General features: G+C 53.1%; 1 protein-coding gene across 2 annotated transcripts in view; it reads right to left on the reverse strand.

The window, feature by feature from the left end:
- The window catches only part of LOC117871393 (cGMP-dependent 3',5'-cyclic phosphodiesterase-like), a 370986-nt gene that overhangs the window by 105760 nt on the left and 247824 nt on the right, over positions 1-17402 (reverse strand). For both annotated transcript variants that reach the window (XM_034759325.1, XM_034759326.1), the window contains one exon: positions 2574-2663. In XM_034759325.1, the coding sequence (XP_034615216.1) occupies positions 2574-2663 (90 nt within the window). The remainder of the gene's footprint in view (positions 1-2573; positions 2664-17402) is intronic.

Below are 17402 nucleotides of genomic sequence, written 5' to 3' on the forward strand. Positions count from 1 at the left end.
AGCCTTGCGATGCCCCGGGGCGCTGCCACATGCAGCATTCTGGGTTAACCCCCTCCGGGCACAGATGACTTTCTTTTGCTCCATTACCTGGACCTTCAGCGTGACTCACACTACAGCTGGGCATCCCCTTGCACAGGATTCTCCAGGCTCTTCACTCTGTGGGGAGCCGCCCAGGCTGAAGAATCGCAGCGGCCCCGGTGCGCTGCGCATTAACCGCGGTCCTTGGAGAGCAGCCCCCGCCCCTACCGGGATATGCCACCCACTCCTGCTAGAGGAGAATCCGCCGCGGTTACAAGCACTAATAGACCATTGGCGGAGAGGGAGAACATGCAGCTATTATCCCCCGCGCTAATGCTATAATGCCGGGAGATTAGGAACACAATAGCCCCCGGGACCGGAGGGGATTTTGCATTGTTGCCCGCTACGCACTCGGGCGAGCGCGCGGGAGAATGCGATTAGCAAATGGCAGCCCAAGAACGACTTCAGGCTCAAAATGAGAAAGAGGACAGCAGCGGGCCCGCGCGCTTTGTACCCACCGGCTGGCAAAGAGACAGGACATTAAAAGGGATGGCCTGCTCGGCTAACACAAGAGTTGCAGCAGAAACCAGCCAGCGGGTTCCAAACTGACCTTTCCCGTCCCTGCCAAGGTCTAGGAGGCAGGCAGGTCCTCTGAGCACTGGCCACACGGCAGCAGGGGAAAGGGGTCGTTTCTCCCAGGCCAGGGGGCAGCAGAGGCCCTGTGGTCTGAGGGCGAGGACATTACTCTGGGAGTCAGGAAAGCTGGGTTCTAACCCCGTCTCTGCTGCATGGCTGTGAACAAATCATCTCCCCGGCTGCTTTTGGGCAGCCTTGTCTGTCTAAATCGTACAATCTTCAAGCTAGGGGCTGTCTCCTGCTGTGTACGTACAACACCCTGCACAATGCAGCCTGGATCATGGTGGGAGACTCTGGGCACTACCGCACTACCCCCCACAGGCCCAGGAGATCCAATACCTTCTGCCCACACCAGGTACACATGGAGCTGGTGCAGTGGGCTGGCCAGCTGCATGCAATGCAGGAGAACTGTGATTGCCAAGGTGGGCAAGCTGGAAAAGGCATTTCAAATATCCATGGAGTTGGGGGATTGGGGAGCTTCTGGTCTCTGTGACCCCAGGCAGCACAGTTTACAGACATGGTGGGACAGCCACTGGGGGGGTTGACACAGGCGCTGCATCCACCTCACTAGCTTGCTGGGGGAGGGGATCTCACTGCGGTGCTGTAACAGGGCGCTTATGGCAGCCACCGATGGACTGGGGTGTTGACTCTGTAGTGCTGAGGGGACTGTGAAGTCCTCTCACAGAGCAGCATCCCCTTTTGCAGGAGAAGCAATGCAGTGGGGAACCAGGCCCCCGGAAACTGACAGCCGCCACCCCGAGATGCAGTGGGGCTCTCTCCAGTGCCCGTATTTCTTGTTTTCTTGTTCTAGAACACGCTACCCCTGCTGTCCCAACACACAGCTACAGCCGGGGCACGGGGATTCGCTACCCACCAGGCGCAGGGACCTCCCGAGCAGCGAAGGAGACAGCGTCAGATTCAGCGAGCTCCTCCGGGCCCCGGCAGAAAGGCACCAGGGTCGGAGCCTGGCTCCATTGCTTGTCAGGAATAGAGAGGTGGGCCGATCCTCGCCTTGGGGGACAGGACACCAGGGCCAGCCCATAAGAAACAGAGGGTCCTGTGGCACCTTTAAGACTAACAGAAGTATTGAAGCATAAGCTTTTGTGGGTGAATGCCCAATTCATCAGACGCAAGCCAGCCCAAGCACCTATTGAAGTCCTCGAGTTCCAGCGTAAGCAACGCCAAGGCTTGGGGCTGACTTTCTGCGTGTGGGCCCGTCCCCCCACCCCACCCCAGGGATCACGTTTGCTTTCCACGTACAGAACGTGAAATCCTGGGGCCCCAGGCCCCTCACTCAGATCACTAGCAAAACCTCTGACATTGTTAGTGTCCTGCAATGGGGCGTGGGCAGAGAATAGATGACACACAATTTCCTGTCAAGCCAGCCCCCCTCTCCTCCGTGATTCCTGATCCGCCGGCTCAGGCATAGGTTAAACAACAAAGAGGCCTGACAGGTGATTTGATCTCCCTCCCCCCCCTCCCCCCGAGCGCAGAGGATTGCTGCCTGTGGTATATTCGGTGGGGCTTTGTCTAGTCAGGTTTTGTAATGTGGTTATACAGAGAGGAAAACTGAGGCAAAGAGCAATCAAGTGACTTGCCCAAGGCCTCAGGGGGAGTCAGTAGCACAGTGGAGATTAGAGCCCAGCCACGCCAGGGTCCCAGCCAGCATGTTCACGCCACGGCACCAGGAGCCTTTGCCGCATTCAGCAAACTCCAGAGCCCAGCGTGAGAAGGAAACTCTGCCTGTATCGTACATAAACCACGCAGCTAAGGACATCGCACTCAGGACGCTTTCACTTCCTAAGTCGCTGCCCTTGTTCCCGAAGCAGGAGCGGGAGGTCTTCGCTGCACTTTGAAAGCCCAACGCAAACAGAGCCGCAGGCCCCCGTCCCCCGCAGCCGGAACCCGCCTCTACGTACCACTTTGGGGAGCACGGACGTAATGGCATCTTTGATGACTTCCCGGAGGCAGGCGACGTCGATCACGGAGCCCAGACTCAGTAAGGCATCCTAGGAAAGAAGAGAAAACCCATGTGTCAATGGAAAGGTCAGGCTTCTACCATGCAACTGCCTGTGGCCGGCATGGCTTCGATCCCATGGGGATGGGCACTGCAGAACCCCCCGAGACAGACAGCCCGTGAGCAGGAATTGCCAGGGGAGAGTCTCTGGCCGGCGCTAGGCAGGACAGACTCGATTATCACAATGGCCCCTTCTGACCTTAAAATCTATGAATCTAGAACCCAGGTAGCACATTGGGCCATGATTACATTCTTTCTAGTTCTACTGGTGGGGATTATAAAGCACAATATGAGGCTAACGCTCGTCCTTCTCCCCGACTGATCTCAGACCTCAATTCAGATTGAGGCTCTTAACCCTGTGGGGGGGCGAGATGCCCTTTCTGAGGGTGTGAGACACGCCAGATTTTTTTAGAAGGTAAATCATCGAAAACACAGATGAAGCACAGGCACGTAAGTACAACTACTTTGTGTCATCAAACCTCTGTATTTATTACCATTATGCATTTCTTAATGATTACTGTAATATACAAACAAAAAATAGATCTAGGTTTAAGGGGTGCGCGAACATATTTTGAGAAGCAAAGGGGTGCAGGCCGCAGTAACGGTTAAGAACCACTGCTCTCGACCAACAGGGGGAAGACAGAATTTTCAGCGGAGCCAAACCTAGGCTGTGGAACGCATTGCCACAAGAGACAAAATCAGTTCGAGGACTCCCTGTGCTCAGAGCTAAAGACAAAACTCCCGAGGGAGGCAGTGTGGTCTAGTAGGTAGCGCACTGACTAGGGACTCAGAAGACCTGGGTTCTGTTCCCGACTTTACCACTGACCTGCCAGATGACGCTTGGGCAAGTCATTTTGCCTCTCCGTGCCTCAGTTTCCCCATCTGTAAAGTGAGGAGAATGGCACTGACGTCCTCTGTAAAGTGCTTTGAGATCTACAGATCAAAAGTGCTAGATAAGAGCTGGGTATTATTATGATTTCTTAGACCTTCAGTGAGTTCTTCTCTCTCACACACACACGTAAAACTCTGTCAACTAATCCAGCCATTTCTTCTACACGCTGAGAAAGCAGCGAGTGATTATTAGTGATATTATGTTTAAATACTTGCGAGAGGCTCAGCGCCAAGGTGACAGGAGCCGTGTCATTGTCCTGTTAGAAACGAAGCCCAGAACCGGGTCCAGTTCCACAGGCAGATCTGTGGCCAAGGTCGCCTTAACCACAAGGCTCCCACCTGCCCTTCATTGGGATCCGGTTAAACCACCGAAAAGATTCCCATCAATTTCACTGAGCTCCGGCTCTCTCCCTGCCCCCGGGGTCTCCTCTTCCTCACTCCTATCAAGGCTGGGCATGCACGGGCCAAGGCAGCTCCGCCCCCGGGGCCAGGCAGCAAGATGGGCATTTGTCAGTCACAATTTACTGCCTGATTCATCCCCTCGGCGTCCGTCCTCCACACTTGCAGGGCAGCCCCTGCCAGCTCCGTGCCGTCCCTCCTGACCTTCCAAAGGTCTCCCAGGCCAGGACGCCCGCGCCGCCCGCCTTTCTGGTTAGCATCTGGCGGCGATGCGGAGATGAGACACCCTGAGAGCTGCCTCGAAGCCCTCCTGGGGTCGGACGGGGGCGTGCCACAGCCTGGAATCTACCATGTGATTCCGGAGACGCTGGAGCAAGTGGATTCTCATTTAACTGGAAATACCCCCCCCCCCACCCAGGGTAACTCCTGTGACACCAGTGAAGTTGTCCCAGGGATGAACGTGGCCCACTCAGAATGTATTACCAAACACGCTTCTTGCCTAGCCCAGAATGCAAAGAGCCAGGCGGTTAGATAACGGCCGATCCTAACCTGTATAGCGGAGCAAGCTGAGGCAATGTTATACACGCGATACCCTCCGGAGGGAGGGATAGCTCAGTGGTTTGAGCATTGGCCTGCTAAACCCAGGGTTGTGAGTTCAATCCTTGAGGGGGCCACTTCGGGATTTGGGGCAAAATCAGTACTTGGTCCTGCTAGTGAAGGCAGGGGGCTGAACTCCCTGACCTGTCAAGGTCCCTTCCAGTTCTAGGAGATGGGATACCTCCATAATTTCTATTTCTATCCCAGGATCTCGCAGCACTGCATCAATGGGGAAACTGAGGCACAGAGCGGGGCGGCGACGCACCCGAGGCTGCACAGTGAATCGGTGTCAGAGCTGGGAGCTGAACGCAGGTCTCCTGAGCTAATCCCGCTTCTCGGGATTCTGGGGCACAGAAAGAACAGCCTCACAGCGGGGTCGAATTGCTTGGGTGCGCCCAGGCGCTGGGGAAAGTCCCTTCCCTCAGCTGCACTGGGGACCAGGCTGTCCAAGCAGCCAGCGTGGGGCTAGCTGGGTCTCGTCTTCACACGACACGTCCGTGTGGCTTGTCTCAGCAGCAAGCCTGAGCCACCAGCTTCGGACCTGGATCCAAACGCCCGCTCTAAGCGTGGATCCAGGCCTACCTCTAACGGGAGAGCTACGCGGTCTCTCGAGGCCCCTTCCAGCCCTACGTTTCTACGACTCTAGGGGGCTGTCTCCTGCCGTTCCCCAGCACCTGTGCTCCCCCCGGGGCCAGAACCTCCTCTCCCACCAGCGTGGCTGCACCCTGCCAATGGGGCTACTCCTGATTTACTCCAGTGTCAGTGAGAGCAGGTTCCGATTCACAGTCTGGGACCGCCGTGTGGGAACCAACCAGAGCTGAAAGCGAACGGTACCAAAGTCCCTCAGGCCTCCGCCACGTCCAGTTCAATTTTAAAGCGATGGATCTGCCACCCCTCCCGTGGTGAGCTGGCGAGCCTGCTTGTGATTCACCTGTACTGACTGGAGACCGGCGTGACCCAATGGAGTTACTCCTGCTGTAGGGAAGAGCTGGGGCAGGCCCTACACAGCACAGAGGCTAACAGACCCTCTGTGTAAGTCCCAGCCATGGGCTCTCCGTGCGACCTTGGGCAGCTCGCTCCGGCGCCGTGCCTCGGTTTCCCCATTCGTAACATGGGGAGAATGATGCTGGCCCGCCTTTGGAAAGTGCTCGGGGCGCTATGGCTGGGAATTCTCCCGTCGGCTGCACACACATGCAAGGATTGTTACAAACACGCCGTGCATGTCCCCCAGCTCCCTCCCACCAGGGACCCCCGATGCAGGCACCATGCACTCTGCACCCCCTGCTCCCCACACCCTCCAGGAGGCCAGCCAGCAGGGCCTCGGTTCCACACCTCCTCCCCCGATGCATTAGCCAGGACAGCTTAGCCAGCCAGCTAACCCCCTGCCCCCAGGGAGGTAGTGGGTCATAGTGGAGGCAGCTGCTTCTTGGGGCCATTGCTGGAGCGCTGGAGCTCAGACCTGGGCCCAAAGGCTCAGGTGGCCCGAACACAAAACTGTAGCAATCTGTAACGCTCTCTATGGCGGGATCGGCGCAACGGGGCGGCGGCAGGCCGGATAATAACCCAGATCCGTGCAGAGAAGGGCTGGGGGGACACTGTCAGAGGCCGCTCCCCTCCTGGAGCACTGTATCCAAGGGGAACATGTTTTCTTTAGAAAAGCTGTCGACCGTGGAAGCCGCTGAGAGATGGCTGTGCTACGCGGCCCCTCTGCGTGGCGTGTGTTGAATAGTACTTAACATAGTCATTGAGCCTGGCAAAGAGAAATGAAAACACCACTACAGGTCTCTTCAGTGTGCTCCTAAGAGAACACCACGCGTCCTTGTCAGGTGGGCCATAAGAACATAAGCACGGCCATACTGGGTCAGACCAAAGGTCCATCCAGCCCAGTATCCTGTCTACCGACAGTGGCCAATGCCAGGTGCCCCAGAGGGAGTGAACCTAACAGGCAATGATCAAGTGATCTCTCTCCTGCCATCCATCTCCACCCTCTGACAAACAGAGACACCATTCCTTACCCATCCTGGCTAATAGCCATTAACGGACTTAACCTCCTTGAATTTATCCAGTTCTCTTTTAAACTCTGTTATAGTCCTAGCCTTCACAACCTCCTCAGGCAAGGAGTTCCACAAGTTGACTGTGCGCTGTGTGAAGAAGAACTTCCTTTTATTTGTTTTAAACCTGCTGCCTATTAATTTCATTTGGTGGCCCCTAGTTCTTGTATTATGGGAATAAGTAAATTACCTTTCCTTATCCACTTTCTCCACATCACTCATGATTTTATATCCCTCTATCATTTCCCCCCTTAGTCTCCTCTTTTCCAGAGCAGAATGCACGTTGCAGGCTCCGTGGGCACCATTCCCAGGGAGGCTAAGGCCCCTCGGCACTGCTGTGGGGGTCCAGTCCCCAGCTACACCATGACTGTACTCCACAGAGCCAGGGCCCCAGCCAGCATGGTCACGCCATGGCACCAGGAGCTGGGCCGGCTCCCCAGATCCTGGGCTGGCTGAGGGCCCGAAACAGCCCAGGTGGAACTTAGAGCAGCCCTGCAGCTGCTCTAAGTTATGCCAGTGGCTGAGGAGCACCATGTGTCTTGACCAGCTCCCTCCCACCCTGGCACGCTTCCTCCCCTCACCGAAGAGGGGGAGGAACAGAGGGGAGGGTGCAGAGCCTGGTTTTGTGTCAGCCACGGCTCACAGCAGGCAGATCTGGGAGCCCTGAGCATGAAGGACCCTCAAAGGGGATGGGAACAGCCCCCCGAGAATGCGGCCTCAACGGGACAGTGGGACGTTAAAGCTCTAGGAGCGTACATCACGTGACAATCAGGCACCAACTTCCACTGATCCTGGCTCAGACTCCCCGAAATGGGGTGGAGCGGAGGTCACCGGAGTCCCAGTTTGGTGCTTTATCCATTAGCCCGTCCATCCTGCCCCGGGGCACCTGGAGAGAGGACACCGGGCACGGTGGCTCAGAGATCTGCGCCGCTCCGGCACTTGCTACGTTACTTCTGAACCGAACTGCAGGGGGCTTGGAAGGCGAAGCGGGATGTAACGACCCCGCGTCTGCCCAGCTCTCGTAGCCGGCGCCTGCTCCCCGGCCCAGCTGTGGAGGGAGCGGTGAAGCGATCCCAGGATCTGGCTGCATTCTCCTGTCTACGGGATCCGGGCCGGGAGCAGAACTTGCTGTGGGTGTGAATGCCAGGGGCACAGGGGAAGCAGCCAGAGAGCCAGCCCGCTGGGCCTTACCCGCCTGGCTGCGGGGCTCTCTGCTGGATCCCATCGCTGTAGAACCAGGGAGCTGCGCTATTTCCCCGGCCGGGTCAGTGCCTAGCTAACGACATTCAGAAGCCAGCCAGGTGGGCGAAGGGGCTTCCAGCTCTGAAAGCAGCCACCAGTGTGTGCCGTCGCAAGGGGAAGGAGGCGGGCGGGGGCGAGGGGAGATGGATGAGGCCACGTTCCCCGTGCAAAGCCGAGGCTGCGGGGACAGCTGGAGAGCTGGAGGCTGCGGCAGCTCGTCCCTCCGGCTCCATCCATCCTGCTCCCCGGGCGTCAAGCTGCTGCCGCTGCTCTTCCCCAGCTGTGACTGATGCGGAGCCTGCTGCCCTCGCCAAATGTCACCGGATGAGCCGGGCCAGATCGGCGGCACCAGCAGGCTCAAATCACTGCCAGGGAGAGCAGCTCAGACCACGGTGAGATGGGGAGGGGGGAATGGAATGAGCAGGGACGCTGCTAGCAAACATTCGACAGCTGAAAGTCTGATCTGGTGGGCGAGGCAGTGGATGAGGCCTCAAAAACCTGGGTTCAACTCTCAGCTGCGCCACAGTCTTGTCGGACAATGGATCTCACTGCATCTCACTATACACTATGCAGGGTGAGCGTCCCTTGCAATGCGTACATCCAGCACCTGGCACGGTAAGCGTCCCTCGCTGTGCGTACATCCAGGGCCTGGCATGGTGAGCGTCCCTTGCTGTGCGTACGTCCAGTGGCTGGCACGGTGAGCGTCCCTCGCTGTGCGTACATCCAGCGCCTGGCGCGGTGAGTGTCCCTTGCTGTGCGTACGTCCAGCGCCTGGCACGGTGAGCATCCCTCACTGTGCGCCTCCCTCACTGTGCGTACATCCAGCGCCTGGCACGGTGAGCGTCCCTCGCTGTGCGTACGTCCAGCGCCTGGCGCGGTGAGCGTCCCTCGCTGTGCGTATGTCTCGTGCTTGACACAATGGAGCACCCAGGGCAGAATATTGCCCTGTAATTGAAATTCAGTGAACAGCTCAGCCGAGGCGCAAGACGGAACAGAATCCAGCTCCCTCTCCCTCAGCTGTACTGACTCACTGAACTCAGCTGCTGTGACTCGTGACAGGCAGGAAAAGCATCTCGGAGGAGTCAGAGCAGAGCTTCTCTTTAAAGCACTCAATTGTGCCCAGTTCAAGGATCGTACAAACTAGCAGCAAGCCCAGTCCCCTTGCACTGCCGACTGGAGCTGGGGCTCACTCCCGGTGATTAAGCATGCCAGCCGCGCTCTGGCTAGTGAAGGGCAGCACAGCCTGCCGAGTGCTCCCCGGGCCATCTGCTCGCTAGACTCTGTTTATTCGAGGGATACCTTGACCCGGAGTTTTTTGGCAGCTAGTTTCCTCGCCTGGGGCCAATCGCTCCTCGGTTGATTTTTGCTAAAGTAGGATTCAGGGCTAGCTCTTTGGGGGGAGGGATAGCTGAGTGGTTTGAGCATTGGCCTGCTAAACCCAGGGTTATTCATAGATTCATAGATTATAGGACTGGAAGGGACCTCGAGAGGTCATCGAGTCCAGTCCCCTGCCCGCATGGCAGGACCAAATACTGTCTAGACCATCCCTGATAGACATTTATCTAACCTACTCTTAAATATCTCCAGAGATGGAGATTCCACAACCTCCCTAGGCAATTTATTCCAGTGTTTAACCACCCTGACAGTTAGGAACTTTTTCCTAATGTCCAACCTAGACCTCCCTTGCTGCAGTTTAAACCCATTGTTTCTGGTTCTATCCTTAGAGGCTGAGGTGAACAAGTTCTCTCCCTCCTTCTTATGACACCCTTTTAGATACCTGAAAACTGCTATCATGTCCCCTCTCAGTCTTCTCTTTTCCAAACTAAACAAACCCAGTTCTTTCAGCCTTCCTTCATAGGTCAAGTTCTCAAGACCTTTAATCATTCTTGTTGCTCTTCTTTGGACCCTTTCCAATTTCTCTACATCTTTTTTAAAATGCGGCGCCCAGAACTGGACACAATACTCCAGCTGAGGCCTAACCAGAGCAGAGTAAAGCAGAAGAATGACCTCTCGTGTCTTGCTCACAACACACCTGTTAATGCATCCCAGAATCATGTTTGCTTTTTTTGCAACAGCATCACACTGTTGACTCATATTTAGCTTGTGGTCCACTATAACCCCTACATCCCTTTCTGCCGTACTCCTTCCTAGACAGTCTTTTCCCATTCTGTATGTGTGAAATTGATTTTTCCTTCCTAAGTGGAGCACTTTGCATTTGTCTTTGTTAAACTTCATCCTGTTTAACTCAGACCATTTCTCCAATTTGTCCAGATCATTTTGAATTATGACCCTGTGTGACGTTATTGACATAAACTGGGACCATATAGATCATTGTTGCAACCAAAGTCCTGTAGTGGCACCCAAATCTTGTATAAAGGGGGTCAAATGGGGTGTCTAGGACAAGGTTATGGTTTACTGGTTATGATTATGCTGTCTATATGTGTGTATCAGTTTTGTAGTCGAAGTTATGAATATTGGCTCTATACTGTCTGTATGGCAAACTTATGCTATGCTTCTGGGTGACATCCCAGACAAGCTGAGATTAGCTCTGCCTAGCCTGCTTGATGGCCCATTAAGGACCATCAGCTATACAATGGACCCATTGAGAGAAGGCGGATACGCCTTGTAACTCAGCAAAGTATGCAGGGACTAGCCCATGTGACTCCAGACTCCATGTTGCTGTAATTTAAGAACAAAGAGGTGTTCTTACACCTGGAAAAGGCTATATAAGGCTGATGCCTGATCTCCATCTTGTCTTCAATCCTGCTTCTTACCTCTGGAGGAACTTTGCTACAAGCTGAAGCTTTGAACAAAGGACTGAGGACCCATCCCAGCGGGGGATGTATTCCAGAGACTTGATTTGAACCTGCAGTTTATTCCATCGCTGCTGCAAGCCTGAACCAAGAACTTTGCCATTACTGTATGTAATTGATTCCATTTAACCAATTCTAACTCTCATCTCTATCTTTTTCCTTTTATGAATAAACCTTTAGATTTTAGATTCTAAGGGATTGGCAACAGCGTGATTTGTGGGTAAGATCTGATTTGTATATTGACCTGGATCTGGGGCTTGGTCCTTTGGGATCAGGAGAACCTTTTTCTTTTACTGGGGTATTGGTTTTCATAACCATTTGTCCCCATAACGAGTGGTACTGGTGGTAATACTGGGAAACTGGAGTATCTAAGGAGATTGCTTGTGAGACTTGCAGTTAGCCAGTGGGGTGAGACTGAAGTCCTCTTAGTCTGGCTGGTTTGGTTTGCCTTAGAGGTGGAAAAAACCCCAGCCTTGGGCTGTAACTGCCCTGTTTGAGCAATTTGTCCTGAGTTGGCACTCTCAGTTGGGTTCCGCCAGAACCGCATTGTCACACCCTGTCCTCCAAAGTAGTTGCAATCCCTCCCAGTTTGGTATCATCCGCAAACTTAATAAGCGTACTTTCTATGCCAATATCTAAGTCGTTGATGAAGATATTGAACAGAGCCGGTCCCAAAACAGACCCCTGCGGTACCCCACTCGTTACGCCTTTCCAGCAGGATTGGGAACCATTAATAACAACTCTCTGAGTACGGTTATCCAGCCAGTTATGCACCCACCTTATAGTAGCCCCATCTAATTTGTATTTGCCTAGTTTATCGATAAGAATATCATGCGAGACCGTATCAAATGCCATGGATTGACCGCCTCACAGACGATCTCCGGCAGCCATGGGCGGGAGAGCTGGTTAGTGCGAGCCCCAGACGGCACTCTGCAGAACAGGCCAAAGAAAGTACGGGCCCAAACCAGCACTGAGGAACGGCCCCAATTCCCTGCGCTCTGGCCGGGGCAGGGCCCTGGGGCAGTGGGCAATCTAATACCGTAGGTGCCAGGTTCTGATCTCACTTGCCAGCCATGTAAAGCAGGAGCGGCTCCACTGAAGCCAGAAGGTATAAATGAGAGTCAGGCCCCAGGTCTTTCCCAGTGCCCATGGCTATGATGTTAGGTACGTGTACACTCATAGGTGCCGACTTCCCCTCTTTTCCCTGGGTGCTCGACCCCCCCACTCCACCCCTTCCACGAGGCCCTGCCCCTTCCCTGCCTCCTCCCCTGAGCGCGCCACGTTCCCACGCCTCCCTCTCCCTCCCAGAGGGTGCTAATGCTGCCAAACAGCTGTTTGGTGGCGGCCAGGCAGGAAGCGCTGGGAGGTAGGCGGAGGAGCAGGGACCGTATCAAATGCCTTACTAAAGTCTAGGTATACCACATCCACCGCTTCACCCTTATCCACAAGGCTTGTTATCCTATCAAAGAAAGCTATCAGATTGGTTTGACATGATTTGTTCTTCACAAATCCATGCTGGCTGTTCCCTATCACCTTACCACCTTCCAAGTGTTTGCAGATGATTTCCTTAATTACTTGCTCCATTATCTTCCCTGGCACAGAAGTTAAACTAACTGGTCTGTAGTTACCTGGGTTGTTTTTATTTCCCTTTTTATAGATGGGCACTATATTTGCCCTTTTCCAGTCTTCTGGAATCTCTCCCGTCTCCCATGACTTTCCAAAGATAATAGCTAGAGGCTCAGATACCTCCTCTATTAGCTCCTTGAGTATTCTAGGATGCATTTCATCAGGCCCGGGTGACTTGCAGGCATCTAACTTTTCTAAGTGATTTTTAACTTGTTCTTTTTTTATTTTATCCGCTAAACCTACCCCCTTCCCATTAGCATTCACTATGTTAGGCATTTCTTCAGACTTCTCGGTGAAGACCGAAACAAAGAAGTCATTAAGCATCTCTGCCATTTCCAAGTTTCCTGTTACTGTTTCTCCCTCTTCACTAAGCAGTGGGCCTACCCTGTCTTTGGTCTTCCTCTTGCTTCTAATGTATTGATAAAAAGTCTTCTTGTTTCCTTTTATTCCCGTAGCTAGTTTGAGCTCATTTTGTGCCTTTGCCTTTCTAATCTTGCCCCTGCATTCCTGTGTTGTTTGCCTATATTCATCCTTTGTAATCTGTCCTAGTTTCCATTTTTTATATGACTCCTTTTTATTTTTTAGATCGTGCAAGATCTCGTGGTTAAGCCAAGGTGGTCTTTTGCCACATTTTCTATCTTTCCTAACCAGCGGAATAGCTTGCTTTTGGGCCCTTAATAGTGTCCCTTTGAAAAACTGCCAACTCTCCTCAGTTGTTTTTCCCCTCAGTCTTGATTCCCATGGGACCTTATCTATCAGCTCTCTGAGCTTACCAAAATCCGCCTTCCTGAAATCCATTGTCTCTATTTTGCTGTTCTCCCTTCTACCCTTCCTTAGAATTGCAAACTCTATGATTTCATGATCACTTTCACCCAGGCTGCCTTCTACTTCCACATTCTCAACGAGTTCCTCCCTATTTGTTAAAATCAAGTCTAGAACAGCTTCCCCCCTAGTAGCTTTTTCAACCTTCTGAAATAAAAAGTTGTCTCCAATGCAGTCCAAGAATTTGTTGGATAGTCTGTGCCCCGCTGTGTTATTTTCCCAACATATATCCGGATAGTTGAAGTCCCCCATCACCACCAAATCTTGGGCTTTGGATGATTTTGTTAGTTGCTTGAAAAAAGCCTCATCCACCTCTTCCACCTGGTTAGGTGGCCTGGAGTAGACTCCTAGCATGACATCTCCCTTGTTTTTTGCCCCTTTAAGCCTAACCCAGAGACTCTCAACACTTCCGTCTCCTATGTCCATCTCTACCTCAGTCCAAGTGTGTACATTTTTAATATATAAGGCAACACCTCCTCCCTTTTCCCCTGTCTATCCTTCCTGAGCAAGCTGTACCCATCCACACCAACATTCCAATCATGTGTATTATCCCACCAAGTTTCAGTGATGCCAACAATGTCATAGTTGTATTTATTTATTAGCACTTCCAGTTCTTCCTGCTTATTCCCCATACTTCTCGCATTTGTATATAGGCATCTAAGATACTGGTTTGATCTTTCCTCCCAGTTTTGTCCTGACTCTCCTTTCTCTCTGCCAATATAGCCCACACTCCCTCTCGTTTCCAACCCATCTCCCTGGTCTCCATGTTCCCCACTTACCTGTGGGCTTTGCGTTGTGGGCAAAGGGTTGTGAGTTCAATTCTTGAGGGGACCATTTAGGGAACTGGGGTAAAAATCTGTCTGGGGATTGGTCCTGCTTTGAGCAGGGGGTTGGACTAGATGACCTCCTGAGGTCCCTTCCAGCCCTGATATTCTGTGATCTTTGAGGGACAAGATACAGCAGGTCCATGCTTTGCTCCTAGGGCCCAGTTCTTCCCTGCTACATACCAACAGTTAGCACTCACACCTGCCCGTCCTCAACTTTTACAAGCTGAGTCTCCTACCACCCCATCGTGCGCCAGTGAGGGCCCACCCTTAGGCTCTGAAGTGCAATAGTTAACTGACATTTCAAATATCCCCATTGTCATCTGCGTTAGCATCCGCTGAAATGCGCAGGGGAGCACAGGCCGAAGAGCTATTGTTTCAGGCTCTCTGCAAACTCAGGCAGGCAGTGCTGCATCGGTTACCCATGGGTCAGAATTAGAAGGCTTTCTCGGAAACCATAACAGTGAGAAATGTCCTCGTTTATTTTAATGAAAGCTGAGAGTCCAGAGAAGAACTGAGGCCTGTCTCCCACTCAAAATTCCTTCAGGGACGTGCCACACATTTCGGGAAGCAATGCCTTGCACTATTTATATTGGGCCACCTCCGGAAATCATTACTCAGTCTCTACTCAGGCAAAACTCTCCCGACTCTAACCACAGTGGTGCAGAACCAAAACGAGGCGAGATTCAACTCCGGCAAGTTTGGCCCCTGGGTAAGACTTTACATGAGTGTGACTTCTTTGCTTCCTTTTCCTCATCCCTCAGGCCTCCCCAACGGGAACAAAACCCAGGAGGGAGAGAGCACGGGTCTAGATCAGTAGCAACCGGACACATCACCAAACCAGCCATTGGAAGTGGCCATCACATGGCATCCTCACTCGTTGCTTTGGCAGGGACCCCAAGGATTGACGGAAACATAACTGCTGTCGCTCCGCTCCACACCGTGCCCATCCAGAGCAGGGTGGTGATCAGCCAGGAGAGAGATCGCATTGCCATGCTCCAGAAGCACATGCCTTGCAAGTTAAAAGGACACTCTCTACGAACTAATTTCTCCTGACAGTATAAGGCTCATGACACACAGTTCTGAGATCATCCAGCTGAAGGCACACACACGTCCACTCAGATTTGGTTTTGCAACACCAAACCCAAAGGCAGATAGGGGTGTGTGTGTGTCACAATTCTGCATTGCGTGGCTTCAGAACTGCTGTAATGGGGCCTTTGATTGGCGGGGTGTGGGCATGTCTTTTGCTGTGATTAGTGCAAAGTTGGTATATGTCCTGGGCTCTGACTGATGAGATGAATGTCAATACATTGGTGGGGAGAAAAGGTGTTTTAGAACATCCGGGTGCCCTGTGTTGTGATTGGAGGACTGATGGATTTTCCTGTGCTGTGATTGGAGGGATGACTTTCAGTGCTTGACAATGGGAGGAGGCGGGGAGTAAATAGTTAGAATGTGGGTGTGACCTGTTCCATGATTGGTGAAATTCTTTAGGTCCTTTGCTCTGATTGGTGGAGTGGTGGGCGTCCTCTGCTCTGACTGGTGGACTGGTGGGCGTCCTCTGCTCTGATTGGTGGGAAGTTGGGTGTCCTCTGCTCTGATTGACGGTGTGTAGGTGCGTCCTTTGCTGTCAGTGGTTGGGATGGAGTCCAAAGCTCTGGAACAAACATCCCTTTCCTGTGAGGGCTCTTGCGTCAGCTTGTTCCAGTCAATTAGTTGACTGCCCAACTCTGAAACTGCGTCTCTCTCTCTCTCTCTCTCTCTGATAGCCTTGCCCTGGGCTACAACTGTCCCATTGGACTGTAACAGCTGAGCCTCGCAAAGCCTGCCCTGATCGGCGCGAACGCCTGCCCTCGCACCGCCTGTAGTCATCTAAATCCTGAGTGCTGCCCTGCCAACCTCCTCTCCACACCAATACAGCCTGATGGGATACCGCCTCACTCTGAAAACCACATGCACGGATACATACAGACTCTTCTGTGCCAGAGCAGTTCAGACGGGTGGCTCACAACAACTTGTGCTACAAAGGAAGGAGAGAAGATTCTAAAATGTGTTGCAGAAGGTCTACAGTGAGAAATTCCTTCCTGACCCCATGCACTAACTTACTTGTGCCCTGAAGCATGAGAGTGAGCTTAAGCAAATGTAACCACAGAACAATCATAGCCTTTCACTGGCCGAAAATCAATAGAGCTACCCCAGGGATCAGTTAGCCCCATGAATTTTACCTTGAGAGCCCATTTAAAGTCAGTGTGCTGTACAATCACATGCTCTGCTGTATTTCTAGTAACAAACCCACGGCTAGCTAGGAATTCACAGGTGCCATTATGCTGCACATGACATCCACTTAGAACTCAATAGCCGCTGCAGGGAAAGAACTATAGGAGAATCACCATTAGCAATAGGCAGTAGAGGGCCAATGACACATAGCGGAACCATTCTGATTTCATCCAGTAGACAGCAGTGGCCTGCTCAAATAATGCACAAACAATATTTTACCTCGTTACACCCATATCTCCCTGCACCTGATTAGCCTACAAGTACATCGCCATCTGGGTGCTTACGTAATGTATTCTGATCTTATATGCACTGCTAATTTACTGCCTGTGCTGACGGCAGAGCATACAGGAAGCAGCGTATCTGGCCATTTTGCCATCAAACTTACCGAGCTGAGTTTCATGCATCGACCTGGGCTTGATTTATTTACTCCTTTGCCTCGCTGTCAATTCCTTTGCATTACTAACGATGCCTTTCGCCTGCTGCTGCCTTCTGGAGCCTCGAGATCACAAGCAAATGTGGAATTTTAAACAGAACACGCAGCTTGCTGAGCCGGAACCAGCTTCCGCGTAAATCGCGGCTTTTCAAAACTGACCTCTGGCCCAGCCAGAATGTTTGCTTTTAGCGACTGTCATCCTGGCTTGACAGACTGCGGGGGACAGAAATCCTGACCAGGCACAGTGCAAGATCCCCCCGTGGCTCCTGCCCCTGCCACATGCCGTCAGCTCCCGCCTTGAGCCGGCGTTGGCCGATGCCCATGGGAAGCTGGTGAGCTGCTCTGACGTCCCTAACGGATGGGGAAGTGGAGGCAGCAGCCCCATTTAGGACGGCCGCGTCCAGTCCAGCACGTAATGGTGACACCGGGCAGCACGGCCGGTGCCAGCCAGGAAGCTAGAGAGAACCACAGGGAGTCATGACGGCTGAGTTCCAACTCACTCCCCAACGAGGGACGTTACAGAAGCCACCGCTGTGGGCGTCCCCAGTGACAGGCGCTTCCTAACTTCCCTTGGAACGCTGTGGTGCTGCCCGCAGGCCGGATTAGCCTGCGCTGTCCCCTCACGCACTGCCTCTGCCGCATTCCTGTCTTGGGGCTTTTCCCCCGGGGGCAGCAGCTGTGGAGGGGGATTCACTAAAGCAACCTGTCCCCCCGCCATTCCTAACCTTGTTTTTCCCTCACCTATTCCCTCTCTAAGCC

The sequence above is a fragment of the Trachemys scripta genome, chromosome 1 (genome assembly GCF_013100865.1).
Source record: "Trachemys scripta elegans isolate TJP31775 chromosome 1, CAS_Tse_1.0, whole genome shotgun sequence".
Taxonomy (NCBI): Eukaryota; Metazoa; Chordata; order Testudines; family Emydidae; genus Trachemys; species Trachemys scripta.